Source organism: Panicum virgatum, chromosome 3K (assembly GCF_016808335.1).
Source record: "Panicum virgatum strain AP13 chromosome 3K, P.virgatum_v5, whole genome shotgun sequence".
Taxonomy (NCBI): Eukaryota; Viridiplantae; Streptophyta; class Magnoliopsida; order Poales; family Poaceae; genus Panicum; species Panicum virgatum.
Genome location: NC_053138.1, coordinates 2,995,741 through 3,023,204, shown reverse-complemented (window position 1 = coordinate 3,023,204; position 27,464 = coordinate 2,995,741). Strand labels below are relative to the sequence as shown.

The window sequence follows — 27,464 nt, the reverse complement described above, 5'->3', positions numbered from 1 at the left end:
CGGTACGGGAAACGGGAAGCTCGATGTGAACTCTCGCGTCACCAAATTGAGCAGATGACTCGTGGGTCCGACTTTCCCTATCCGATTTAAGGCCCCACATACCAGTGGAACAACTCCGACGCCTTCCAGTACCCTCCCACGCGCCCGCTCTCCTGGCCCCCACACTGGGCGGGAAGTCCCAAAATGGCAAAATTCAAAAACCTCCACCTCCTTCCGCTGCAAGCTTCCATTCGCTCCCACTGCCACATCGTCCCCACCCCGCGCAAATTCCCTGGGCCCACCCCTCAGCGTGCGAATCACCGCTAGCACGTGCCCCCGGGGACCCCGACCCGAGGCGGCCGAAAGGATAACGCCAACCCAGACTGAATCGCGTCGTCGTCGAGCCGTCCTCCTCCAAATTTCGAACGGACGAGATCGGAAGCCCAAACCCGAGCCGGCCGCCGGCGAGATGGCTGGGTCGTGGTGATCTCCGGCGGTTTGGGGGTAGTGCGGTGCAAGGATGGATTTCGCGGGGATGAAGCGGCGGGAGCTGCAGGCGCTCTGCAAGCGGCACGGCCTCCCCGCCGGCGGCACCAACGCCGACCTCGTCGCCCGCCTCGACGCCGCGCTCTCGGTAAGGACGCAACGCGCTTCTCCAGTCCGCTCGCTAGCATAGCAGACTGTTTCGGGAATTCTCCGCCAAGTTGTGTACCATAGTCAGCGCGTGCGGTCCACGCCGCCAAGTGCTCGCGGGAATTCTCCGCGAGTTCGATCTGTTTCGGGAAATGGTTGGCGTACTGCCCCTTTTAATGCTGGGTTTCGTCTGCAGGGGGCCGCTGGTGCGGAAGAGGAGGATGTGGTCGGAGTACCAGAGAGGAAGGGGTGTCTGAAGCGCTCGGTCGGAGATGCTGGCGAGGCGAAAAAGGTGACTTTTGCGGTGGAGGAATCGAGGGGGAGGAGGCTGAGGTCTCGGGTCGTCTGGTCGCCCGTCGTTGCCAAGACAAGGGCGAAGCGTGCTGAAGCTGGTAGTACTAATTCTGCTGCTGATGCTGGAATTTCTGCAAGGGCAGGTGAAAATGTTCCAGTGAGGCGGTCCAGGAGGAATTCTTTGACTGCTGCCGAGGCCGAGGAAGTAGAAGAAGCCGTTGCTGTTGGCAGGAAACGAAAGCCGAAGAGCCAGGAGATTGCTGAGGACGTTGCTGTCAGTGCTCAGCCTATAGCTTCTTGCAGAGTCACGAGGAGGTCGAGCTTGTCAGGAACCACGGTTCTATTGCCTCCTGCTGTTGAGAAGAAGATAGGGAGGGGGAAGGCAGCAGATGTTAAGGATAAACTTGTTACTGAGGAGCAGGCTGCTGAGGCTCAAGGTTTGTCTGCAGCGGAGCCACCTACAGTTGTGGAGAGTAAGAGGAGCAGGAGGAAGGGACCTGATGTGCAGAATTCATCATGGTTGGAAGTATTCGCCACCAGGACCACAAAATCCCACTCAGTAGAAGCTGTTGTGATGCCGCCCCCAGTGATTGAGAACAAGAGGAAGAGGAAGTCAGGAGATGCACAACCATATGTAGAGCTGCGTCCAGTTGCAGAGGTGCCTAGAAATGATGCTCCTGTCACCAGGTCTTTGAGGAACAGGGTTGTCCAGGTTAACAACAGTATTGTGGAGGAAACTCACACCAGCCAGCAGCCAGAAAGCAAGTTGCTTCCAGTTGCAGAGGTGCCTAGAAATGATGCTCCTGTCACCAGGTCTTTGAGGAACAGGGTTGTCCAGGTTAACAACAGTATTGTGGAGGAAACTCACACTAACCAGCAGCCAGAAAATAAGACGCGGCCTACTAGACCAGCTACGTGCAGGAATCAACAGGTTGCATCTTCTATGGTGGAAGAAGAGAAAGAAGAAGTTGCTGCTCCTAGTAAGGCCCCTCCATCGAAGCGATCAAGGAGAAACAATTCCAGGGCCAGTAATTCAAATTCAGGAAGCAACAAATTGACTAGTGCTCCAGTGGAGGCCAAAGACACAAAAATAGCTCACCCATCGACACACCATAATGCTAAGGCTGAAGATGTGGAGAAGCAACCAATAGTCAATGCACCTGTTAGGCGATCAACACGTAAATCTGTTGTCCCAGCTATGCTTGATAATGAGAAGGGTCTAATTGAGAACCCTGAAGCACATGCTAGGAGATCAATGCGGAGATCTATTGTGCCGGTAAAGGATATCAAAGGTGCTGGTGAAGAGATTCAGAATGCTAAGGGTGAAGATGCTGTGAAGCAGCCAGCAGTTAAAAACCCTGTTAGGCGATCAACACGTAAATCAGTTGTCTCAGCCATGCTTGAGAAAGAGAAGGTTCTCATTGCAGAAGAGAACCCAGAAGCACACGTTAGGAGATCAACGCGGAAATCCGTTGTTCCAGTTAAAGATATTAGCTGTGTTGGTGAAGACATTCAAAATGCTAAGAGTGACAATGTGGAGAAGCAATTAGTTGTGAATCAACCTGTCAGGCATTCATCACGTAAATCTATTCTGCCAGATACACTTGAGAACGAGAGTGGATCTCTAGTTGCAGAAACGAATGCTAAGGCACGTGTTAGGGCACGGAAGTCTCTTCTTCCTAATAAGTGTAACAAGGAGGACCCAGATCACAGTAAAATGACCAGAAACGAGAACTTTCAAATTGGTAAATGTGAAGATGACAAACAACAAAAAGTAAAGGAACCTGTTAGGCGATCAAGGAGATCTGTTGATGCAGTGATGCTTGAGGAACAAAATAAGGGTCTTCATGAGGGACTAATGTCAACAATTCCTGTGAGGAGATCAACACATAAATCTGTTGCTCTCAATGTAGTTGAAAAGGCTGGAAGGAGACAGTCAGGAGTTGGAACAAGGAGGCTGAAAGCAAGAGATAAACTTACAGACCATGCTGTGGCTGTGCCTGTGGTTACTGCTGGAAACGAATTGCAGGTTGATGTGCAGAACAATCAAGACCTGACAGTCAAATCTCCAAATCATAATTTATCTGATGGTAATGAGACACATCCTGGTTCGGACAAGTTTGTGTCATGTGAGAGAGTTGGTGAAGAGGGCTTGAAATTGAGAGAGCACAGAATGTCTCAAGTGGGAACATCATCTTCAGCCAATGATTTCTGTGATATGGAAGATTTTAGTGGACAGAAATTCAGGAAGCAACAGAGCACGCAGACCCCATTTGAAAAAGATAACACAGGAGCTAACTATGATAAGCCACAGAGAGTACAGCAGGCATCAACTTTCTTAACTTCAAAGGGAAGGTCTTCAAAGAGGAGGCAGACAAGGACAACTGCTCCAGAAGAAGTTATGTCCGCCGAGGAGGCAAATGATGGCATGGTTGTCAGGGAAGAAACAATGGGCGCACATAAAGCGTCTCATGAATATAGTAAGGAGTCTAGTAGCAGAACTCAAGAAATTTGTCAGGTTAGTGCCACAAGCGAAGGGTTCTCTTCAGGTCCATTGCTTGCCACAGTAACACTCCCTGATGAGATTTACACAACACAGAGTGTGCATAAGGTGATACCTCCATCAGAAACTGGTGGACTTGCAAAGGAAAGTTCAGAGAAGAGTAAACAACCTCAAGAACACTCTGACATTCAAGCTGATGATAGCCATTTATCTGAAATAAGAAATGGGGAATTGGATCAATCATCGAGCATCGCGGAACTACTCCCACACAGTGGTTTTGTCACAGAGGACAAAATATTAATTGGTGAAGGTGAGATTAACATGGGTGCTAAGGGCATCAATTGTTAATTTATTACCTGCATTGCCAAATTTATACGCTTTTGCTATGTTCATTTTATCTGTTGTGGCCAGGCATCATCACAATATAATTTATCTATCTTCTTTGGATGCCTGTAATAAGCTTTTGCCATCACTGTCCTGTTAATATACTGAAAGACATCCTTGATCCTTGTGAAATCTCCAGATGTTTTGCCTGTTGACTTCACTGTTGGAGATGATGAAGGGCAAAGCCCTGTATCTGGGCAAGGGAGAGTTGCCTGGGAAGCAAATACAAGTGAGTCTGGAGAAAAGAACCTAGCTGATGCCAGGTCCACTGGTCTCCACACCAAAAGTCTGCAACATGATACTGGCATAGTAGCTAAAGAGTCTGAGTCTGGTGAAGGTACAGCTGCATTCATCCTGTATCCACATCTAGTTAGATTTGGAAGATAATTTGTTAAACATCCGAGTTCATTGTTCGCCTATGCTAGTGGGCTGGTACTTGCATTTTCAATTTTGTTGGAAGCTCAAAACCTGGCACCACTGATTTTTTTTTTAAAAAAGATTTCTACTTAATTCTCTCATCATGTTTGTTCCATGATTTTCAATACACTAGATTAAACTTGCAAATATCTCCACTTCTGCAGATGTTGTGCCAATGAGTTTCACTAGTGAAGAGCATGGAATAAAATATCCAGTAAGCCCTGTTGCTGTGGAAAGGAGTGTTATTGGTGAAGGTAAGATTGCCTTAATCGTGGTTGCACAGTTAGTTGCTGATCTGGGAGACGATGATGGAAAGTTGTGGCATCTGTGCTGTGTTTTACCACTTTGCTAAACATACTGAGTTTACCTATGTCAAAGAGGCTACTTGTGTTTCTAATTATTTGTTTTGTAATGCACTTTCCGTTTGTTCAATTTGCAACCACCAGGCCTATACTCCATTATCATTTGTTCTTTGATAATCATTCTGACCTATTTATTTCTTCCATTCCAAACATGGTTCCTGCTGCTTATATAAATCATCACCAATGCGTTTGCCCTGCTGACCATGAGAAATTTGATCAGTGACTTTTGTCTTTCTAATACTGCCATACTGTTGAACAGCTTCGGGATCTGCCTTACAAATATCAGACAGTAATCAAGAAATATACTGTGATGTGATTGCTGAAGGAAGCGTTGGAGCTGCTGATCTGGGGAGCTGTCCCAGCAGTGGTGGAAAAGGGAACCCCCTTTTGAAAAATCTGCATGACAGTATTCTTCCATTAATGAATTCTGCTCAGAGATGTTCATCAGATGGAAGACGTTCGTCATTTGGTCTTGAGTTTCTGTTAGAAGACTGCAAAGAAAACTGTTCCAGAAATGTCGAAAATATTGCTGTAGAAGTTGATGGTGGAAACAAACCTAGCACCTGTGTAACTCCTGATTTCTATGCGGGATCAGATTGTGGTCTGGAAGATGAGGATGTGCAACATACTGGATTTGATGCTGATAAGAAACTTGATGTGGATCAGGATGCCGCAGAAGAAGGTATGAATCCTCCATAAGTCTTTCTGTTATTAGCTGGTCACCTATATTTTTTAATGTATCCTTTCCCCCCTTCACAGAAGTAGTTGTTGAGGAAAAAAGTTATGGTGAACACATTGCTGCCAAAACTGACCTAAGAACAAAGTTAAATGGTGAACTTACTGGTCTTGATATGGAATCAGATTGTAGCATTGCTGAAAAGGACGTGAAGCTTGTTGAAGATAATCCTGATGATGAAGTTACAGTTCAGGTCCAGCCGGCTAATGTACAAGAAGGTAAGCATCCATTATGTGATATGTGGATGAGTGGATAGTGAGTCTTTGAGTTGTACTATATACTAGTATTAAGTGTTGTTTGAGAGTAATGCATAAATGTGTGTCAGGTGATTCTGAGAAGCCTTCACAATTTTCAGCAACACCAGAGTGTAAACATGAATGTGGTTTGCCCGACGAAGCAGTATTGCATTCAAAGAAGAACAAGGGATGTTTATCAAGTGAAGAACAATCACCATTTGGCCTACAATCCCTGTTCTCGCAGCAAAGTATAGAAAAATCTGTGGAGTGTGGAGCCCTTGCTTCTGCAACAGTTCATGCAGAAAATGGATTTGATGAATTAAAATATGGCCATGTGAAGTGTTCACTAAAAAAGACTCATGTGTCAGAACCTTTTTCACAACTTGATACTAATGAAGACACCTGTACCATTTCCCAAAATGATGATTGTATGTTCATATCCCAACAAGATAATGGAATAGAAGGTATAAATACCACATTCCTTTTCTTCTTGTATTGTTTTTTTTCTCTTGATAATTTCCTTCAATTCCTGCAGCCTATAGCTATGACGTATATTCCGTCATTTAAATGATACCCATAAAAACTGTTCATTTTTTTAGGATTATCAAAGGCAAGTCTTGATGAAGAATTGGTTCCATCAGGCTTTTCGTTGGACGCAAAGCACATAAAAGAGTAAGCATATTTTTCCATGGCGCCACTAAAATTTTGTATGTTATGCAAATGGTATGTGCTTATCATTTTAAGATGGGAAAACCAATTTTGTAGGGTCACTAATTCTGAGGAAGTAGCCTGTAAGGGTGAAGGAAGTAAGGAACTTGTCCATTCTGATGACATTAAAGCTTCATCTGAAAAAACAGATGTCAATGGGCCAGGTAGGTACATATATATATTTTTTTGATCAGGTACATCCTTCAGTATCTCGCTGTTTTTTATGAACACTTTTTACTATTAGTACTATTGCTTTTCAATCGCTAGAAAAAAAAACTCTGATGCGTATTTGTTCTATTGATGTGCCAGATACTATTGAAAATTCTTCATTTAGTTTTGCAACTCCTGGTTATAAACATGATGATGCTTTGTCTGAGGAAGCAGTGCGCACAATGAAGAAATATGCTGGAACATGCTCATCAAATCCCAGAGAATTACTTATGGACCTGCAGTCCCTGTTCTCAAAGGAAAACATTGAAGGATCTGATCCGCATCATGGACTTGCATTCTCAAGTGCTGAAAGTCCAGGAGATGAATCAATTGATGTGAAACAACAGGTTGAGGTACATCTTGGTTCTAATCCATCTCAGTTAGAATCAACTGATCTCTTGGATGAACGTTCCAAGACTGAAGTGCTGCATCAGGGTCATAAAGGTCTATGCAGTGAGGATAGTGAAGAGCAAGTTGCTTCTGGACCCTTCACAAATGATATTGTGGAGGCTGCTGCTGCCAGATACATAGAAAATGAACCTGTGCTGCTCCCGTCCGAAGAAAGATCAAATTTGAAAGATGGGCAGCTTAACTCCAAGCGGGAAAGCCCAATAGTTATGGAATTTAGCCTGAACTTTAATAAAGATGTAGATGTTACTAGGTCTATTATGGATATTGTTGATCAAAGAACTCCATCTGGTTCGGCTTTACCAGAAGATTGTCGTACAGATCATAACCCACAACGAGAGTTTTTAGATGTCTGCTCAGTGGAATCTTCTCTTCAAGGGTCGACAATGTTTACTAATAAAATTGATTCTGGTGTAGCAGGTCAGTAACTTGGAGTGATTTCTATTACCTTTTGAACGATTGTTTATCAGTTAATGTATTTGTTCAAATGATGTGCCAGGTACTATTGGGAACCCTTCATTTAGTTTAGCAACTCCTGATCGTGGACATGAAGGTGCTTTGTCTGAGGAAGCAGTGTGCAAAATGAAAAAATATACTGGGACATGCTCGGCAGATCCCAGACATTTACTCATGGAGATGCAGTCTCTTTTGTCAGAGGGAAGCACTGAAAAATCCGATTCGCATGATGTTGCATTTTCAAGTTCCGAACCCGAAAGCGGAAGAAATGAACCTACTGTTTTCCATGTTGAGAAACTGGTTTACACACTTGTTTCTTCAGAACCTGATATGTACCAAGGCCTTTGTCAAGATCTCAGCAGAGCTGAAGAAAAAGAGAGCTGCATATCTATTTCCATGCAACTAAATCCTGAGCTGGAGGACGATGAAGTGGAGAAACACAGCTTAAACTGTGAGAAAGACACCAGCCAGATTCTTGGTATAACTAGATCTGTGCAGAGCAAAACATCCCTTTTACCCAAGGACAGTCATACCATTTATTGGAAGGAACAGGAGCTACCAAATGACTTATCCCCACTTAAATCTGGTAAGGAATTTGCAATCTGTCTGGACTCTGGATACGAGTTTTTTCAGATCTAGTTAGTATTTCTCTTCACATTTAAATATTTTTCACCTTTTTTATAAATACGTTGGTTCAACAAAGACCAGGGTCCACAAAAGGAAAATTTGTCTTTTACTTTCTATCATGCTATATTGAGTAAGCATATAAATACTATAATACTAGGAAACTACTTTCAGACAAAGCTCTTCATATAAACTCCAAGTGTTCAAAAACAAAATGTTAAAAGATGTTGATGAATGAAGTTTGGATTGATTAATTGCTTGCAACCCAAAACAACACTTATTTGGCACTGGAGGGAGCAGTAGATTTCATTCGCATATTAATTCATGATTCATTCTCTTATGTTAGGAATTTGTCAATCTCACGGCCAGAAGCACATAGTTGAAAGTAACTCCAGGCTATTGAATTGTGATACTGAAGTGCTCCATCAAGATCATAAAGACGAAAGAAACATACATAATGTAGACAAAACCATCCCAAAAGTTCTTGAAAATGACATGCCTGAAGCAGCCCCAATTGAACGAATGGAAAGTGCAACACTGCTGCCCTCAGTTGCTGGAAAGCCAGAAATTTCTGATGAGCTGCTTAACACCAACCTGAGTGATGAAGGTGAGAAACACAGCTTTAGTTCTGATAAATATACAATTAAAGATTTCTGTACTGGGTCCACGAAAAATGATCTGTTCCCTCTGCCCAAGGACTGCCATATAGACTCTTGCAAGAAACAGGAGGTCCCAGATGTCCTTTATTTACCTAAATCTCCTGAAGAATCTGCAAATTGTCAGGATGAGAGTGTTTCAGGATCAGGTCAGTAATTATGATGACTTGCTTATATTTTCTTGACGCATAAGCTTAAGCAAAGTCATCTGTAAAAGATTCCTTTATGTATAGTGAAATTGTCTCACGACTCTGTTTTACATCAGGACCTTGTCAGACTAGTTGGCAGCAGTGTATAAATGAAAGCAGCAGTGTGCAGGTGACTTCTAATATTGAAGTGTTCAATCAAAATCATGAGGAAAGCAACCAAAATAATGAAGGCCAAATTACTCCTATTCCAAGTATTGTCTCTGAAGCTGCAGATACTGAAAGATCAGAAAGGGAAATAGGTCTGACCCCTCCTGCAGGACCGTCAGCATTGCCGGATGAGCAGCTTAACACGGAGGTGGAGTGCCACGGAGCTGAACACAGCTGTTGCTATGATGAGCACACTTTGAGCTTATTTGATACTGAATCGCTGTACAGCAAAGCATCCAGTTTGCTTAAAGACAGTCGCAAGGATCCTCCTCCAGGTGATCTATCTGCTCCAAGATCTCCTGAGGAATCTACAGTTTTTCCAAACTCCTCTGTTCCGGAATCAGTAGGTATTATTGTTGATTCTGATTTTGTTCATGTTGCTCTGACATAATGTCTTGTTCAATTTCTTATTGTAATATTTGTGGGCACCTCCTGACTACACCTTTCATTTTGCTTTTCCATTAGGAATCTGTCAAAGCAGCAGGCGAAGAGGTACAGACGAACTCCGTGCCAAGCTGCAGAGTTTCAAAGTTTCCAGCACTGTAAAAGGAAGCTACATTGCTATGAGTGCCCCTCGCCCGAAGCAGGGTGACAACCTGAGCCAATCTGCAATCACGTTGCTCCGGAACAGCGAGAACGCACCTGCTGTTAAAGTAGACCATCCTGCTAAGCCGGACCCTGATCGCTCGGTCGCAAACAACTCGTCAAGACAAGCGCTGCAGCCCACAGCGGAAGACCAAGGGATCACTGATAGGTAGCAGGGAGTATCCCGTAGTTTATTGTTGACAGTCCGCGTTTGTGTTCAACATTAGTGGTGGTGGTGGTGTTCAACCTTTGGTTGAAGGTAATTAGGTGCGCGTCTGACGGGAAACTATCGGTGTGTTCGTCCAGCGTGTAGCGACGGTGCTGCTCTGTGCATTTGTTATTAGCAGTTGACATAGTGTGGGTGTGGCCATGGTGGAAGTGTTAAGAAACTGGCAGTCGTACAGTTGTTTAATTGGTTATGCAGGTGTTTGGTTTTGGTTTATGTGTAATCCAGTCATCGTGAACTGATCTGCTGTGCCCCGTGCTGTTATTGGTACACGTGCTGGCTTGTTTATTTGACATGGTAATCTCTTGCAATGGCTTGCCAATGTACTGGGTGGTCCAGAAGGCAAGTGAGGAGCATGGCGATTCGGAGCAGAAGAGCCGCAGGTCGTTTGGCGTTCCATGAGCATACACTGCAGTGAGTGGATAGCAATCAATGCCGATGCTTTGGCCTTCCATGAACGCAAGCACTCATGCCGCCTGCAATCCAGGTCCAGCCAATGCCCACGCACGTTACGTTCGTTACGTTACACAAGCTCACCCCCGAATCGTCGATCATAATATTAATTCCGGCCGCCTGGCGCTGCTTCTATATAGTATAGACAATCGCGGCGGCACTCCACTCCGATCCTGCAAGCAAAGCACACACCGCCGGCCTAGCTACCTGATCCGTCCATGTCGATCGAAGCAGTGTCAATGGAAGCGGCGCCACGCCTACGCCTCGGCGCCGTCGTCGCGCTTCTCCTCTTCCTCGCCGTGACGCCCGCCGCTGCCCGCGGCGCCCCCGCCTCCGCCGTCCCGCCGCTGGTACTGGTAGCGCGCCTCCGCGCCTTCTCCGTCTCCCTCGACGGTGAGCTCACTAAACTAATTAAACTTGGTTCGATTCTCCTCGATTGACCGGGCTCTGCTAGCTAGCCAACTTGTTGTCGTAAGGCTAACAAGCTCTGTACTGTACGCGTGCGCAGAGGCCGGCGGCGGGTTCGCCGAGTGCTGGGACTCGCTGACGCGGCTGGGGTCGTGCACGAGCGAGATCGTCATCTTCTTCGTGAACGGCGAGTCGTACATCGGGCCCGAGTGCTGCGTCGCCGTCCGCGGCGCCACGCGCCACTGCTGGCCCGCCATGCTCGCCTCCGTCGGCTTCACCGCCGAGGAGGCCGACGTCCTGCGCGGATTCTGCGACGCCGAGGAGGCTGCCGCCAAGGACAAGGGCCCTCCACCTTCCCACCCGGGCCCGGTCCCCGCGCCGGAGAAGCCGTAGGCCGTGTCGGGGTCCCCCAATTTATAGCTTGGTTTGGTTTCTATACACGTCGTTTGCTAGAGCTGCTGATGAATAATGTTGGTTCAGCCAATGACCATGTTCTGCTCCGGCAGTCTCCAGCCAGCCAGTAGTGTTTTTCTCTCACACTACTCCAGCAGCAGCCTCCAGCCACCAGCCAGGCAACAGTGTTTTTCTCTCACACTACTCCAGCAGCAGCCTCCGACACCAGCACAGCGAACAGGGCCAATAAAACTGAGTCGGTATACTTGTGGCCCGTTTCTCTGAATCTTTTTTTTTTGTCACTGCGTGTCCATGGGATGGATGAAAGCGTCTTCATAGCCAGCGTTTGGGCTCGATCGTTTGATGTTTGTGCTGTGTTGCCCATTTGCAGCAGCAGCAGCCCACGCAGGACGATATGGCCCAAACCCATTTAACATCCGATATACCAAAGAAAGACCAAACCAACACCACATGTTTTTTTCTGAAAAAATAAAAGAACAGTAAACAAGTGCTTTCCCTCAAAAAGAAACAATAAACAAGGGCAAATTATAAATATTAAATTCTTTGCCTTATACTGGTACGCGGACACATCCTTTTCACATTTCTCTAGAGAAAAAAAATCCTGCTCATTTCATGGCCAATCAGTCTCAAAGAGCCGAGTACATTCACAGGTGGCAACGTGCAGGCGCCAGGCGGAGTCCGGCATCCGAAAGAGACGTTGGTGTAATGGTGTTGTCTTGGGTGGCACGCGGACGCCGGCACCACGGACAACATCCCATCCTCCTAGCTTCTTTCTTCCTTCTGCCATGGATGATGATCATCGTCCATGTGCAGCTTTCCTGTGTTGGCAGATCGGTCTCTGCATGAGCATGGTGCCTGTCTATCTGTACCGCGGCTAGCTGATTAAGTGCTTCCCTGGCACGATCCGATGCAACGCCATTAGGCCGGTAGGGCTCCCCCATCCATCTATCAACCGCCGACCAATAATTAATGGAGATTGAGGTGCTCTTGTAGGCCCTGCATTATTGATGCCTCCCATCGGATCCCAACCTATACGACGGGCTTTGGATCGGTGCTAAAGGCGTTCAGGCGGCACCAATGCAAAGCACAAATCATGCCTAACTTGGATCAGTTCCCAAGCTTTTACAAAGCTAAATGAGGTGATGATTTCATTAGGCCAGTCTCAACGGGAGTTTCACGAAGAATTTCATGATATTAAATACCATCACTTTTGCTGATATGGCAAAGAGAGAGAAGGATACAGTTTTATGGGATGCGAGGAGAGTTTCATAACCATGAAACTCATCTAGTACAATTATCTAGTTCTCAGTCTAGGTAACTGTACCCATGAAACTTCCATTGAGACTGACCTTAGTTGGCCTGCGGTCGCTTCCCTACTTGACCAAGCAGGGGTATTTCCATAGCTCAAAATTACGCTGCGAAATTGAATTGACTACAATTTTCTAGAGAAGTCGAAGCCTCCATTCACTTCTTTAATGTTAACTTGAGTCTTCTCTTCTAACTCAAAATTCGGTCTTCATGAAGGACGACCTAGCTCTCATATATACTTGCTTCCCGTGTTTTTTTTGTCATTTTATTGATGAGTTTTTTTTGTCAAAATTGTTTGGAAAATTTGAATCTTTACCATTAAAAGATTTCAAAGTTAGATATATACCATCTGGACGTGTGAGGCTCACACGAGTCAATGACATGTGGGTCACGATGGTATATATCTAACTTTCGGATCTTTTAATGGTACATATCCATTTTTTCCAAATTTTATTGATGATTGATTGATGTATACAGTAGCTTTGAAGAACAAGCCCGCCTGCTGGAAACAAGAAAATATTTGGACATGATCTCGTTATCAAGATAGAGTTAGGAAATGGTATGCTTTTAATTATTGAATGATTACTTAGTTGGGGGATTCTATAGCTAGCCCTCGGCTTGCCAAATTGGAGTTCTTTTATTCGCAAAGGAATGAAGATTTTTTTGCTGAATGTGTGGTGACAATTGATGGGTTGGAGCCCAATTTTGTCAAAATCACCTTTTAGTGGGTTGTCGTGAACTAATTATTTCTTATAGGTGAACTAATTGTAGCTCAGCTGGTAAAGTTCTTTATGGTGGAACCTGCCCACTATGGTATTGGTGCTCGCATTTTTCTAGATGTATTCTAGAATTTAACCGGTACTATTTTTTTTAGTAGTAGGCGACGTGCCCGTTGATAGTGAAGCACGCCAATGGTGACTTCGTCAATCTCGAAGGATCTGACGGCTCAGTTTCTCGGAGGTGCTCATGAAGGAGGATTGCGTGCGTGTGTTTGTGAGCGGCTGCGTTTGTCCTGTATTTCGTAAGAAAAGATATATTTCTTATATTCCTTTTTTACTCTATTTCTTATATTCCTTGTCAACTGTCATACTAACTAGTTGCTGGGATGCTTGTGCATTTCGTTTTCAAGAGGGAACGGTCTATCTGTGGCATAATAATGACAGCACAGCGCACGCAACTAACCCCAATAGCAATACAAAACGCAATAGTTCTCTCTATACCTTTTGTATTATAAAAGATCCATAAATAACTCATCTGATGATGTGTATTTTACGTAGCTAGATATAAACTCTGTTGCCAATAAGATCGGTTTTTTTAGAGTTAAAGGGCTGTTGCTTATAAAGATCGGTTCACAGTGGATTTATTCATCGATCTTTGACATGAATGGACAAAGCTGGTTTAATGTTAGTTTATATCTCGATCAATCCACTTGACCTAGACAAAGTCTATTCATGCGTATCAGGACCCTAAATCAAAGAGGAATAAATATCTTGGTTAAGAGTCGCCATCATTCCGTGTGATATGCGAGGGAAGCTCTATCTAGCCTTTTGTTTTTTCAACCGGCCGACAGCTTCTCCCTCTCGTGATCCAATTGCATCACATCGTGATCGTGCCTTTGCTCAAAGCTAATAATGCTAAAGGAGAGAAAGATGCCAGAGATTGCTCAAGCCACAAAGAATATCATCATATTCATGCGTGATGCAATAGCTGCCGTTCACATTTTGCTCATGAGGACAAGCTTAATTTGTTGTGTGGAAGATCGAATTAGGCTGGTCCGCTCCATACTGATTTTCCTTGAAAGTTTGGGGAGAACTAATTCTCAATTCCCTTGATAGCATAGATATCATGCTTGCATGCATAAATGGTGCACGAGCAGTGAAGGGCATGAATAAATTAATAGTGCACTCAATAGTATTTATTTCATGATTTGATTGAAATTTAGACCATGTATACTAGTAGTAATTCAATAACTGATAGGTCCATTGACATTCATTGAAAAGCTTATCTCGGTGCGAGTTCAAAATTATTATATATTTTCGAATAATTTCTATATAAACTAGGTGATATATTTCTTTCCTTGAGGGCAACAATTCACAAATAAATGTGTTATATTTACACTGAGAGCCATCGTTAGAGGATCTCGGAATATTCTAGTAGGACGGATAATCCTATCTGCCGACACTGTACCTGCTCATCCGTTGATTTCTTCGATCAGAGGCAACCAATCGCCAATTCAAAGGTCGGTGGGCCGTGCCGCCCACTACTAATCGCGGCGCGGGACCCACTCCCCCCTGCCCTACGCGCACGGGGGCCGGTGTGGGCAGTGCACGTACGTAGACGCGTGTTGCATATCAGATTCATTTAGATTTGGATTTTCGCCTCTAGCTAATTAATGTCTCTCACTAAGGCGCCTGCATCGCCATCATGTGACTTCGACATTTCTCCATTTGCTGTTAGTTTTGCAGCCACTATCAAATTAAAACATACAACTATTTTGGGAGTCCACGGATCCCCTCGTTGCCCCCCTTAATTTTTTGACATCATGGATGAAGAATGAATAATGGGGGAGGGCTGGAGGTAGAAGACGACCTCACTTTTGGTGAGCCTCCCTGTATCTTTATTTGTATCTTTATTTATTTTTACTCAGTTCAGTTGGCTGTGGTTGATGACTGGTGGCTGGTGCTAATTTATTGTGAAAAAAAATACTGCTAGTTAGTTGTGGATGATACTGATTTAGTGTGAGAGAAAAACTGTTAACTGGTTGCAGCCAAACAGAATGTTTCTGGATATCCACCCTTGGTTGTGAATCCTATCTTTATTTATTTTCTAGATCCGCCCTTGGTTGTGAATCGTAGTAGCCAGTATCCCACGGTTTACACAACAAAGTATATGTATACACGTGTCAGGTGCATATATACCTTATGGGACGAGACATGACAACGTGTACGTATTTCCACATCGCAATAATAATCCATGTCAGCATTACTAGTGAATAATTAATCGTCGTCACCACATCCCCCGTCCATTCCACACAGGCCGGCCGTCTCCGCCTATAAAACGCGAGCAAGTGCCGAGGTGCCAAGCAAGCAGCAGCTAGCATCACAAGTAATCCGGCCACACACAATCATCATCCGATCCTATTGTCACTCTCGCACTTGAAGGTTAAGTTCCATCCATGGCGGAGGAGAAGCACCACCACCACCTCTTCCACCACAAGAGGGACGAGGAGGAGCAGCCCGCCGGCGGGTACGGCGGCGAGGCCGCCACCGCCGAGTACACGGAGACCACCGTGACGGAGGTGGTGTCCACCGGCGAGGACGAGTACGAGAAGTACAAGAAGGAGGAGAAGGAGCACAAGCACAAGCAGCACCTCGGCGAGGCAGGCGCCATCGCCACCGGCGCCTTCGCGCTGGTATGCATGTGTTCTGTTCTGTCATGCCTGTCTTCGTCTTCTTCTTCTTTTGCTTGGCGCAACTAATTAACACACATGACGATGTGATTAATTATATATATGTGCAGTACGAGAAGCACGAGGCGAAGAAGGACCCCGAGCACGCGCACCGGCACAAGATCGAGGAGGAGATCGCGGCGGCGGCGGCCGTGGGCTCCGGCGGCTACGCCTTCCACGAGCACCACGAGAAGAAGAAGGACCACAAGGACGCCGAGGAGGCCGGCGGCGAGAAGAAGCACCACCACCTCTTCGGCTGATGTGTCCAGTCGTCGACTCAGTACATACGTGTGCGGCGGCCCCACCACATGTATATGATGATCTGTCTATATACGTATATATGCTGCGCATCTTAATTAATTTCTCCGTGTGCTACTGCTACGTACGCGTGTACTGTAAGAGTGAGAGGCTGAGAGGTGGCCCCGCGCGCCAGCTGTGTGTGTGTGTGTTTGCTTTCCTGGGTAGTACATATACATGTATACGTGTTGAATAAGGGGCCCCGGCTCCGTGTATGTATGTGTGTATATGTTGTATCTACGAGTGGAAAATGTGTGCAACTCTGATTTGCGTAGCTATACGCATACTGCTTCTCTTGTTGAGTGAAAATTCCACAGTAGTCAAATTGTAACACAGTAATAAAGAAATAAAAAAGTAGTGGCGCAGGTGTCAAGCCCGCTGTCGTGGAAGCCCGTGTAGACAAGACAACGAACAACGATGGCAAACCGCTTCTTTGACCTACTCAGCAGACTCATCAGCATAATAACAAGTAATAGCGGAAAATCGAGTTGTAAAAAAAAACAAACAGAAAAAACGTTTCCATGATGGCGACATTTTAGAGACTGCTGTTCTTACCCGAACAAACCTACTCCAGGTAGTAGCAAGAACACGAGAATGTGTCAAGGAATGACCCAATGGAAAATATTGTATATCTATCTCCATTCTTTCTAAAAATTTGGATTTTAATCTCAACCAGCAACAAAAGCTTTCGTAACTCAGTTGGTTAGAGCACCCGTTTAGTAAGCGGGAGGTCTTGAGTTCGACTCTCAACGAAAGCAATTTTTTTGCTCTTGGAAATGCAATCTGGTCATTGCAAGCATTAGCACATGCGTAATGTCAACGTGGAGGAGGATATCAATCATTTATTTTTCTCCTGCCCATTTGCAGTTGGCTGCTGGCAATGGCTTCCATTGGCAGGTTGGGGCAGATATCTTTGAGACTATCAAGAACACCCTATCCCACATGCGGCTGCCCTTCTTCATTGAGATTTTCATCATTGCTTCTTGGGGATTATGGTGCATGAGGAACAGAAAGATTTTTGATGCTGCGAGAGCCTCCATCAATCTAAATTCAAGGATCAAGTTCTGCTACAACTCCACAAAATGCGAGAAGGCCAAATTCCCTTAGTTCAGTTCTGGCTCAATTCCTTGTATTTTTCTAATCCCTGTACTTTTAACTAACCAGAACTTTTCTAACCTTAATGCATACGCTGTGGAGAACTCCTCCGCAGTCTTCATTCAAAAAAAAAAAACATTAGCACTGTTTAAGAACAAGCGCATACACGTTTCACGGGAAACCAAACAGACACAACTTGGCGCTTCAGCTGAGGATTGGCATTTTCATTGCAATAGATGTAAAAAAATTACATTTCCATATATACTGCTCAATCAAAATTTGGATACAGACCCCACAACCTAGATTCATTTTTCAGTTGCTGAGTCTAAAGTTGAAACACAACATTACGACTTCATGATTACTTTCCCACATCTGCTCCATCACTGCCCTCTGGAACCTTTGTTTCTATCTTGCTAGTGGAAAAACCAGTTAAGTTGTGTTATCTTGCAAATAATAAAAAAGCCTTCATTCTTGCGCATCAGCTGGTTCTTAAGATCTTCAACTCGTCACAAAGTAGCTTACTGAAGCTTTGGTGCTTTCAGGAGATATACACCCCTCACCAAACCTTTACCAACGTCCCCAACCTCCTTAAGGATAGATGTCGGCTCTGGCATGGTTTCATCAGCCTCCTCTCTGCCACGCTTCTGTGACACATAAAAAATGATACAACTTAAATACTTCTGCATTGTCATGCACGTGCACACACAAAAATAAGAGCTCTGCATGATGGTGCTTATTGGCAAAATGAACAGAGTAACGCAAGTCTTTAGCGTGAGCGTAAAAGGGATCTTCTCCCTGAGAAGATAAAAAGGGGAAAAAAGACTGATGCCATGTTTTCAAATCGTCTAGTCGAACCTAGTCGCCATGAGACCGATCAGACGACTAGTCGCGATTAGTCGTCGATCAGGCCGATTAGTCGAGCTTAGTCGGTCCTAGTCGTCCTATGTGTCACAGGACCGATATGATATATGTACTACATATTACTTAATAAAAAGCAAGTATGAAGGCAACAATAATAGTCGATTTTTCACTTATTTGTGAGAGATGATTTGTGAACTGTCCAGAACTCTGTATTCCTGTCCCATAGTCCATATTCCTATCTCTCAGCCTCTATATACCAAAAACCTAATGGGCCACCTTGCCAGCTCATCACCGGCCGAGGCCCACAACTCAAACAGCCCACAAAACAATCTCAAGTCTGATCGTTTTCCAACCTGATCGTGCGACTAATCGCGACTAGTCGACGACTAGTCGGACGACTAGAAAACTAGTCGCCCAGACCTACTCGGTGTCCCTTATCGGGGTCACCGGACCGATAAGCCTGACTAATCGCGACTAGTCGGACGACTAGATAACATGGGACTGATGTTCTATGACCCCAATACCTTCGGGTTATCCCATGTAAGACCAACAGCGTCTCCTCCTATTGAACCATACCACAGCTTGAAGGTCTTGGGGAATGCGCCCTGTAAGTAGGAAGATATTAAATTTTATTACCGAATGGATGGACATGTTTTTCAAGAGGTCAGTAGAATCAATTTTACCTTCAAGTCTCGCAGGAAGTATGTAGTTGGGTCGAAGTTTACCAAAAGTTTCTCTCTTGCATCATGCAAACTTTTCACAGCACCTTTATTGAGTGGCATATATGGGTGGAAATCTTTACTGGGTTTGCCCCAGATCACCAACTTACCTGCTAGTTTTTTACACAAATTGATTACATCTGAACAAATAGGATGAAGGTTGCGTATTGTATCAAAAAAATAATTGAGGTCTGGTCAGCAAGAAATGCTCAGATAATCAAATTATTTATGTTTTATTATTTGGTGGTGCATTTGTGCGAAAAGAAAACTTCTGCAACAAGTAACATATGGTAAATCGGGAAGCAAGTGAACTGACCATTAGGAGTCTCAGCAGGGAAAAGTACATGACTTGGACAGCAAAGCTTCTCATGATGGAGGAGAATCACAGCATCATAATTGCTCATAGGTGTTCGGAACAGGCACTACAGCATGCAAAGATTCATACTGAGGACGAAAAAAGACACTAAATGAGATAGAGCCGACGAAGTAGCGGAAGAATAAAGTTACCTCCCACGTATATTGCCCTGATTGACCATTTAGTATAAGATTTGTTAAAAGTTCTGCGCTGCTTTTAGCATAAGCGGCCATCCGTTTGAGAACCTAGTTTACACACGGACAGAAGGTGAACAAATAAAATAAAACAACCATCCGGAACATTAAAAGAAACAGAGAGTACTTATATCATATTATAAGAAAGAATTAATGCTACAAACAGGGACAAATGCCATTATGCATAAAAATGGAAATAAATTGCACTCAACACTTATACTTCAATAGCTTAGGTTTGATGGACAGCATTCAACAGTAATTATCTTGTCAGCAGTTTAAAAAAAAACGCATACCGACTTGCTTGGTGACTGTTTTGTCCATGCTTCAGATGCTTTATCATATGACGTAGCAAGAAACATTGCAGGCTCTATATCATGAGGATTTTGCTCATAAGATTTTCTGCTCATCATAAAGTTTTCCTGTAGTGTATAAATCACTTGTTAGGAGCTAGGGAGCAAATAAATCACTGTGTTAAGAGCCAGGGGAGCTAATTAAAAAAATGAAAAGAAAAAAAGAAAGAGACTGACATTGATCTCCTTCTCATCCTTCAGATTGAAGTCATTATTTATGTCAAGAACCATGGGTGAAAAGGTCCAGTCAAAAGTGGATAACAACCGCAAGAACCTGTCATTTTTGTAGTAATTGGTCAGAGGACTTCTACAAATTTCATAGCTTGCAACGGTATAACCAACTTGTAAAGTAGGAAAAAAGGATGGAGGTAGCGAGAAAGAGAGAACATGGCACAGAAACCTAACAAGGTCTTGTGAGCCTTATAAGCCTGCTATCTTTAGGTATAACAAACTAGATGTAATGGCTTCGTTTTCATAAGAATAATCTGAACTTTATAGTCAGCAACATATCATTTGTGTTCATATTATTTCACTTATTACCATGTCAAGAAACCAAAATGAATTTTCTATCAGAAAACTACTCCTCCATACAATGGAAGGACAGACTGCATGGCCCAAAGCATAGGGATGATATAGCGGATGCTGGGGTCGTCTGGTAATTCTTAACTCTGACAACTATTCCTCACCTAAAATGCCCTTAAACATTCATGATTCCCTCTCCTTTCTTGGCATGTTCAATTAACTATGTGCAACCCGAGACATGGATTTAGAGGGGGAAATTGTGTTATTTCACAGGATGATTACAAGATTTCTAACAAAACTTCTCTCCCCTATACCAGGATTACTAACCAAACTGACCACATCCTCCTGGCTCGGACTCTACCTGCTGTGTCTCCTCCGCATGTTCAATTACCTATGTGCAAACCGAGACATGGATTTAGAGGGGGAAATTGTGTTATTTCACAGGATGATTACAAGATTTCTAACAAAACTTCTCTCCCCTATACCAGGATTACTAACCAAACCTTTTCCAGCAATCAAGAAATGACTAAGCTGGTAGGATTTAAGGAATCTGTCCGATAGAAGGAATGAAGCTGACAAAATGAGCGTCAATACAGATAGTAAATCAGAGGCTAATGAAAGGTTGCAGAAGTTTACCTGAGAAACCCAGCAACCCGAGAAGAAGGGGCATGAAATGGGAATGGCTTCAAAAATAGATAAGCAACCACCAATTCAACTGCCTCCTCTGAGATAAATGAAGAAAAAAGGTGTGCAGATATCCATCTTTTTGCTAGCCTTTGAAACAGAAAGAACATGATGCAAGCTTACTAAGTATGCTTAGTATTTTTAGGTATGGGGTATTAAACTAACAACCTTCAGAACCTTGACAGTTACCTGACTACTGGTCCATACATCTGGTAACGGCCATGCAGCCCATTGATCATACTCGAGTGTTGGCTCCATTGAAAAAGCACCTTATCTTGTGATAGAGCAGTTTGAATGTTATCATCTCCAGCTGCGAGGTAATGAAATAAAATTATCAAACTCTATGATCTTTCTGCAACCTAATAAGCAAATATAAGAAATAAATTGAGTACATCGTAATTAAAAGCTAACCTTGTTTTTGCAATACTAAGCCTCTTTCATGAAATATTTTGAGTAAGAATGAATATCCAGATGTAAGGACATTCACCTCATCTTCACTGGCGGAAACAAACATTCCTCGATCCTCCAAGCTGAAATTAAATAAGAATAAGCAAATGGAACAGAAAGCCGATTCAATCAATTATTTTCCCTTCAATGTTACCACATACCTTTCACCAATTTTCAAAAGAAACGCAGTCTTTGTCTTCTCCATGGCCACATTATCCAATGGCCAGTTACCAGATCCCTCTAGCTATTATTGAAATATAGTGGAAAAGGGAAGAAATTTGTGAAAAAGCAAATCCCAAAATGAAACCTGGCTATCATGACATGCAAGTTTCTGAGAAAATGAGCACCATATATGAAACTATTGATGAATGATTATATTATTATATTTTCTGATATAACACAAATAAAAAAGGTCATACCTGAATCATAACTTCCATAGATCTAATGCAAGTTGTTGCGAAATTCGGCAGCCTCTGAGAACTCTTTCCATATGCCAGCGGATGAGGTTCAGGAGGAAACACAGAAGTGTGCCTAAAAGCTGGCATAAGAAAAGGTGAAATGAAAGGAAATGTCACATGCTTCATGCTTGTGAAAAACAAAATTCTGCGTAAACTATACAAAAGATGCTGTGTCAAACCTGGGTCTAGGGGTTGCACGGTAGATATTTTAAGAGGGACATCATCCAGCAGGCGTAACTGCTTAGATAAAGTATCAAAAGCTTCGAGCAAAGCTCCAGAAGATGAGACCGGATCTGTATAATAACTATTAAGCCTAAAACCAAGGACATGCTACCTATAAAGCAAGAACATAAAAAGATCTGGAACATACCTTGGCCATCAACTAAGAGGCAAAAGTCCAGCTGATCAACAATATGAATCAAATCATCCTTCTGCAGCGCCAAATGTTTCATAAGCACATAATCAGCTATCCTTTTGATAATTGTGTGCCTCTCCCAAGATTCGCATTCCCACACTGCAGTTAAGGAAGTAAGATTCATTAAGATGTTAATGCTTTTCAGATAACTGAGTAAACAAAAAAAAATGCATCAGTTACCTGTGCTTTCAGCAATATTTCCATCCTTGAATCTCCTAAGTTCAGCTTTCTCTCCCCAAAATCTCCTAAATTCAATAGCCTTAAGATTACAATAACAATGCACATCAGTGTGTTAGATCACAATAATTGAAGTTCATCATTATTCTTTAATTTATAGATGGAAAAATACCTCATTGCGGTTCTCAGGGTTTGGACCAATATCAACAAGACGAAAACTCTTTTCCAATGAGCTAAGCATTATGCCAACAAGCAGTGGACTGTTACTAAATTCTGAGAAACCCTATAAAGTTGTGGTTGTCACTGGACTGAATTGCAGGGAGAAAAAAGTTAAGAATACTAGTGCTGACATTACATACATCCATTATTTTCCATTCGGAAGGTGTGCTTCTCCACAGGACTCGGATCATCTTTGTTCTATCTGTAAGTCCTTGTTGCAGCAAAGACTGAACATCTTTTTCAAGGATTCTCCAAGATTCATCATCCACACAATAGCTTAAAGAAGTAACTTTAGAGTTCTCTTTCAAGTTTATCCTGACAGAAAGCAATGCAAGTGAGAACTTGATCCACCGAGGGGAAAGCCTCCAATGTGGGAATTATACTAGAAACATAAATCGGCTCAATGACACTGTGAAGATGCGCAGATTGGAAATAACGTACAAAATATGTCTTACAAGTGGAGCCTGGGGTTCATTGTTAAATAGGACAGAAATGTTTATTCCAAACTTTGCGGGTGCATGGAGTTTTCATATACAAAAAATCAAAAATAGTTGACAATACCACACATAAGTATGTAGCACAATGTGACAGATAGTCTCAGAATGAGGACATGCTGCGTTGCTCACTCAGATAGTGGTCCAATTGAAAGTCAAAATAACACTACAGTGTGATGCATCAGAATTCATCATACCTCAAGCATGAGTCAAACTTAGCACCAAAGTCAACTTTGGTCATAAAAAGCTCTTCAAGTCCACCATCTCTGCATTTATCAAGGCAACTAAGCGCGCAAGCTGCCTCATCTTGAAGCTGAACAAGAAAAGACATTGGAATAAAGCAGAGATTACAATAGTTCAACTCAAAGAAACTTGAAATCTTGATTATATATGTAGTGAGCATTATTCTGAAGAATTAAAAAAATACTAAACTCATCTACCAGCGATTGTTGGTTAATATCACAGGGTTGTGTGTTCCAGTAAATACACATGAGATATAGATAAAAGGGAAAAGGAAGCTGACTGAAAAAGGGTTTGGTGGTTTTGAACTAGCTTCACAATGGTACCTACTACATACCTCTACAAAAGCAGACTTTGTCATCCGAAATGCCAGATTTACATGGCCAGATATATCCCATATGGCAACATCAAATGTTTTCAGGCAATTGGCAAGGTCCTGAAATATTTTACTTTTCATCAGATTATAAAGAATCATGAAGATCAAAAAGGATATAGAATTACTCAATATTACATTATTACTGCACTAATCAACAGCACCATGTGCAAAGTTGTATACATAATTAGGTGCTATGTGCACCAAAAAATCTCTTTCAGCTATTTTTATTACAAAACTCCAGGAACCCATGGTGAAGGACCAGATAAGCAATTAAGAATCGAATGCCAATTTGTCATACTATATTACCATGTTCAAAAATTAAGGCAAAAAGACCTATATGCAGGAATTGAGATTTTGTATGCAACATATTATTTCATTTACTCTATATATACAGGTAGGATGTGTAATATATTTATGATGGCTTTCAGCAATGGACTTTGTGCATAAGGTTGACAAACCTCTTTGGTGATTGTACGCTTCTTCATTGATTGAATCACCAAACCCTTTGCCCACACCTTGGAAGTTGCTACAAGAATACAGATATGCTTCAATAGAGTAAACATGGTCAAATATTCCTAAAAATCAACTTTCTGTTGCTTGGATGTACCCAAAAAATTCATCACGACACGGAAAATTTGTCTTGTGGTCATTGATTTAGTAATTATGCTTCCTCCAGAATCCACAGTAAGAAACACAAGGATGGCAGATATTAAGTATCCATTGAGGCAATCATGTGTGTATATTGAAGTTCTTTGACGTGCCCAAACCTGCATTTGAACTAAAACTATTAGGTTGCCTTCAAGGGGAAGAGAACACATGCATAAGCATAAACAAACTAGAGTTAGGAAGAAATGTGTACTTTCACTAACACCAAGGCCTCTTGCAAAGCTTTCCAGTCAGCAAAGGTGCTGCTCATAAACTCTGCATTTTCCTCCAAAAGCATATCCTCCAAAATGCTACAATTGTACTTTGGTGTGGGTAGGGTTACGCCATCTGAAATACAAATCCAATCAGCAAAGTTTCAAATGCCAAAACTATGGTATAACGATGCTAGTTTCAAAGAACAAGTACTGTTATCAGCATCTAAGTGGAACTGATCGTATTTAAAGCACGTACCATCTTTGATATGTGCACGGACATTGTTTCTGGTTGATACATTCAACTTTGAAACATTGAACAAAGAATTCGCGGTTGGGATTATTCTGATATAGAACCCAGGAAGGTCTGCAATTTCTGTTGCTGCACCAATGGAAGTTCTGAAATGAGATGGAGCATAATGACGAAAATGCCACTTACGGAAGTATCAGCTTCAAGTGCACATTGATGTGAAAAAGAAAGATAGGTAGAAGAGAAACCTGGATATACATGAAGCACAGGCTTTCGAGCCTCATCCTGAAAGGTAGACCATGAAACTTCGCGGATTAACTGAGAGGACCTCAAGTTCTTCTCGATGACACAGAGGTAAAGGCACCTTTTTGCATGGTACCGGTGGTTTAGGAAATCCTTCTCATGGAAGCATTCCTGTGGCAAATGCTTAGAAAATAAATCACAGGACAATCGAAAACCCAAATTTGTTTAATCACTTCCAACAGTAGCATCTAGGTCTTGATTCACATTGGCATGCAAAATAAAAGAAATCCAGAAGATCTGCTACCATAAGCAAGCTAGTTTCCCATTAAAATACCAAGAGACTTATGAATTTGTGATGGTATATTCCATAGCAGGCATCTCTGTGACTCTACCATGCTAATTGTCTTCCAAATAACAAGAACTTTATAAATCCCATCCATAAGATTGACAAAAAGAGCTTATTCTGATTAGAGGTGCACTTATCATACTTATAATCTTCCCAACCAACAAAATATATTGTTGACAGGAACAGGACCAATCGAACAATTTAGCATAGCTCAGCAGCCTTTACTGTCAATCGAATAAAGTGAAGTGAAGAAGGAAAACTAATGGCACCTAGAGCAACATAAAGAAAATCAGTATTCCCCAACAACACCTTCCCTTGATTTGTTCGCCAGGAACGTTGCATCGAGCGAAAGTGAACATGGAAGCAGAACTTTTTGATGAACAGGATGTGCAAATAATACGTGTACGATCTTTACAAGCCGATATCCTGAACAAGGTACCAACAATCCAACATAAAACTAGCAATTAACTAGCAATTTGAAGGTAACGTGCATCGCACAACAACCAGAGCGGCAGAACGACGCCAACGATTCTCGTAAAAATTAAACAACTCCTCTGCTGACCGCAATGCTAAACCAGACAATGGAGTGAATCAAAAAGCTTAATTCGAAAACCCCACATACCTTGGGCAAGCGTACGAGAAGGTCGGCAGCGACGTCGGGCCTCGCGACCGCGCCGGCCGCGTGGCTCCCAGCGAGCCGCACCATCTCCGGCGGCCGGAAGGTGAACGCGAGCTTCTCTTCTTCCATCCCCAGGTCCCTAACGAAACCTCGAGCGGCCTCCGGCGTCGTCTGCTGCTGCGGCACCCTCTTGATGAGCTCCGCCACGGCGTCAGCAGCCTGGGCGGCGGCGCGGAGGGCCGCGGCGCTCGGCCGAGCTTCCTCCACGAGCTTGGAGAGCTTGTGATCGATGGAGTATTCGGCAGCGGCAGCGGCGGCGGCCATGGTGGCTACGGGGCTCGCCGGCGGCGGGAAGGCGAGTGCGGTTGCGGGTTTAGGGTTTAGCCACGCTTCGAATGAGGAAGAGCATACTTTCCCTTAGTAGGCTGAGAAAGGAAAAGGCCCATGAATGGAGCGCGTGTGGTGGGAGTCGGACCTGTACATGGTCCGGGGCCAATACGAACATGACGGCCCAACAACAGGAATTGCTGCCATGTTTAAAAAGATCCTTACATCCAAACCGCCGTATTTTTTGTATTTTAACCCTTTTTGCAAAAGAATTTCACATATAGACTTTTTTTGGAACTTTTTTTATGAAAATGGACCCTGGGGGTCGGCGCCGTAGTCCATGGCGCCGAGCTAACACGTCTCGGCGCCACAGACCACGACGCCGAGATGCCATGCACGCACAAACACCTGGCCAACCTGGCATCCGACGTGGCCCTAGGGTCGGCACTGCGGATCTTGGCGCCGAGCTCGGCGCCATAGTTCTCGGCGCCGAGCCCTTTTTAACAGTTCGGGCGGTGGATAATGCAGTCAATCGTTTTGACTACGCCGCCCGCCCGCCGTCCTCCCCGCGCCCCGGCCCAGCACTCGCCCCCGCCCCCGCCACCGCCATCGTCCCTCCCCCGCCGGTGCCGTGCGCCGTCCTCCCCGAAGCAAGGCGCCGGGGCGGGGCACCGTCCTCCCCGGCGCGGCCCTCGGCCCCGCAGACGCCGCCGTCGGCGACGTTGTCCTCCCGCCGCCGCCGTCATCCGCAGTCATTCTCGCATCGCCGTCGTCCTCCCGTCCCCTGCCTCGGCCCTCCCAAGAAACCAAGCGCAGGGGCCGCGGCCTGCTCGGAGGGTGGGTGGGCGGCGGCCGCCCGCATGGTTTGGTGGCCTGCTGCCGCGCCCCGGCCGGAGCCGACGCCGGGGTGGGGGAGGCGAGGCCCGCCGGCGGTTGAGGCCCCCCTCCAAGGTACAGTCGTTTTCCCAAAAAAAAATTTGAAAAATTGGAACACTGAATATTAATGTAATTAGTTTAGTTGAGATATTTAGTTGATATACAACTAGTTTGATGGATATATAGTTGATATACTTTGCTATCAACTTGTGTAGTTTAGTTATGTAGTTTAGCTATCA

At 43.9% G+C, this 27,464-nt stretch overlaps 4 protein-coding genes and 1 non-coding gene across 16 annotated transcripts; 4 read left to right on the top strand and 1 right to left on the bottom strand.

Moving 5' to 3' along the window:
- Positions 1-346: 346 nt before the first annotated feature.
- On the top strand, positions 347-10,037 carry LOC120696801. 11 transcript variants are annotated; one of them, XM_039979803.1, is made up of 15 exons: positions 350-613; positions 809-1,564; positions 1,691-3,719; positions 3,933-4,130; positions 4,375-4,464; positions 4,832-5,254; positions 5,332-5,526; positions 5,634-6,008; positions 6,144-6,216; positions 6,310-6,416; positions 6,562-7,290; positions 7,370-7,912; positions 8,297-8,755; positions 8,872-9,309; positions 9,428-10,037. In XM_039979803.1, exons 1-15 carry the CDS (start codon positions 500-502, stop codon positions 9,718-9,720), a joined length of 6,822 nt encoding a protein of 2,273 aa, XP_039835737.1. In that variant the 5' UTR covers positions 350-499; the 3' UTR covers positions 9,721-10,037. The 11 variants fall into 11 exon arrangements, 10 of the variants coding, with proteins under 10 accessions (XP_039835740.1, XP_039835733.1, XP_039835737.1 ...); XM_039979800.1 differs by having other exon boundaries at positions 809-3,424; positions 3,506-3,719; XM_039979801.1 differs by having other exon boundaries at positions 809-3,719; positions 8,297-8,557; positions 8,660-8,755.
- Positions 10,038-10,304: 267 nt separating this feature from the next.
- On the top strand, positions 10,305-11,118 carry LOC120700532 (egg cell-secreted protein 1.4-like). The gene is made up of 2 exons (XM_039984790.1): positions 10,305-10,619; positions 10,735-11,118. The coding sequence occupies exons 1-2, from the start codon at positions 10,445-10,447 to the stop codon at positions 11,025-11,027; spliced, it is 468 nt and encodes a 155-aa protein (XP_039840724.1). The 5' UTR covers positions 10,305-10,444; the 3' UTR covers positions 11,028-11,118.
- Positions 11,119-15,376: 4,258 nt separating this feature from the next.
- Positions 15,377-16,394, top strand: LOC120696800 (abscisic stress-ripening protein 5-like). The gene is made up of 2 exons (XM_039979796.1): positions 15,377-15,768; positions 15,876-16,394. The coding sequence occupies exons 1-2, from the start codon at positions 15,532-15,534 to the stop codon at positions 16,062-16,064; spliced, it is 426 nt and encodes a 141-aa protein (XP_039835730.1). The 5' UTR covers positions 15,377-15,531; the 3' UTR covers positions 16,065-16,394.
- A 391-nt stretch (positions 16,395-16,785) lies between these two features.
- Positions 16,786-16,859, top strand: TRNAT-AGU. Its single transcript has one exon. It is a non-coding gene; the product is annotated as a tRNA-Thr (tRNA).
- A 533-nt stretch (positions 16,860-17,392) lies between these two features.
- LOC120696799 (nucleolar protein 6-like) lies at positions 17,393-26,419 on the bottom strand. 2 transcript variants are annotated; one of them, XM_039979793.1, is made up of 25 exons: positions 26,026-26,419; positions 25,063-25,228; positions 24,824-24,946; positions 24,567-24,700; positions 24,315-24,474; positions 24,166-24,233; positions 23,669-23,767; positions 23,289-23,404; positions 22,738-22,912; positions 22,551-22,661; positions 22,382-22,460; positions 22,157-22,300; positions 21,966-22,079; positions 21,748-21,866; positions 21,490-21,572; positions 21,293-21,411; positions 21,071-21,191; positions 20,834-20,971; positions 19,853-19,949; positions 19,619-19,744; positions 19,284-19,376; positions 19,093-19,198; positions 18,741-18,889; positions 18,582-18,662; positions 17,393-17,840 (listed from the first exon to the last, which is right to left on the bottom strand). In XM_039979793.1, the coding sequence occupies exons 1-25, from the start codon at positions 26,344-26,346 to the stop codon at positions 17,715-17,717; spliced, it is 3,168 nt and encodes a 1,055-aa protein (XP_039835727.1). In that variant the 5' UTR covers positions 26,347-26,419; the 3' UTR covers positions 17,393-17,714. The 2 variants fall into 2 exon arrangements, with proteins under 2 accessions (XP_039835727.1, XP_039835729.1); XM_039979795.1 differs by having other exon boundaries at positions 18,741-18,886; positions 26,026-26,404.
- Positions 26,420-27,464: the final 1,045 nt, after the last annotated feature.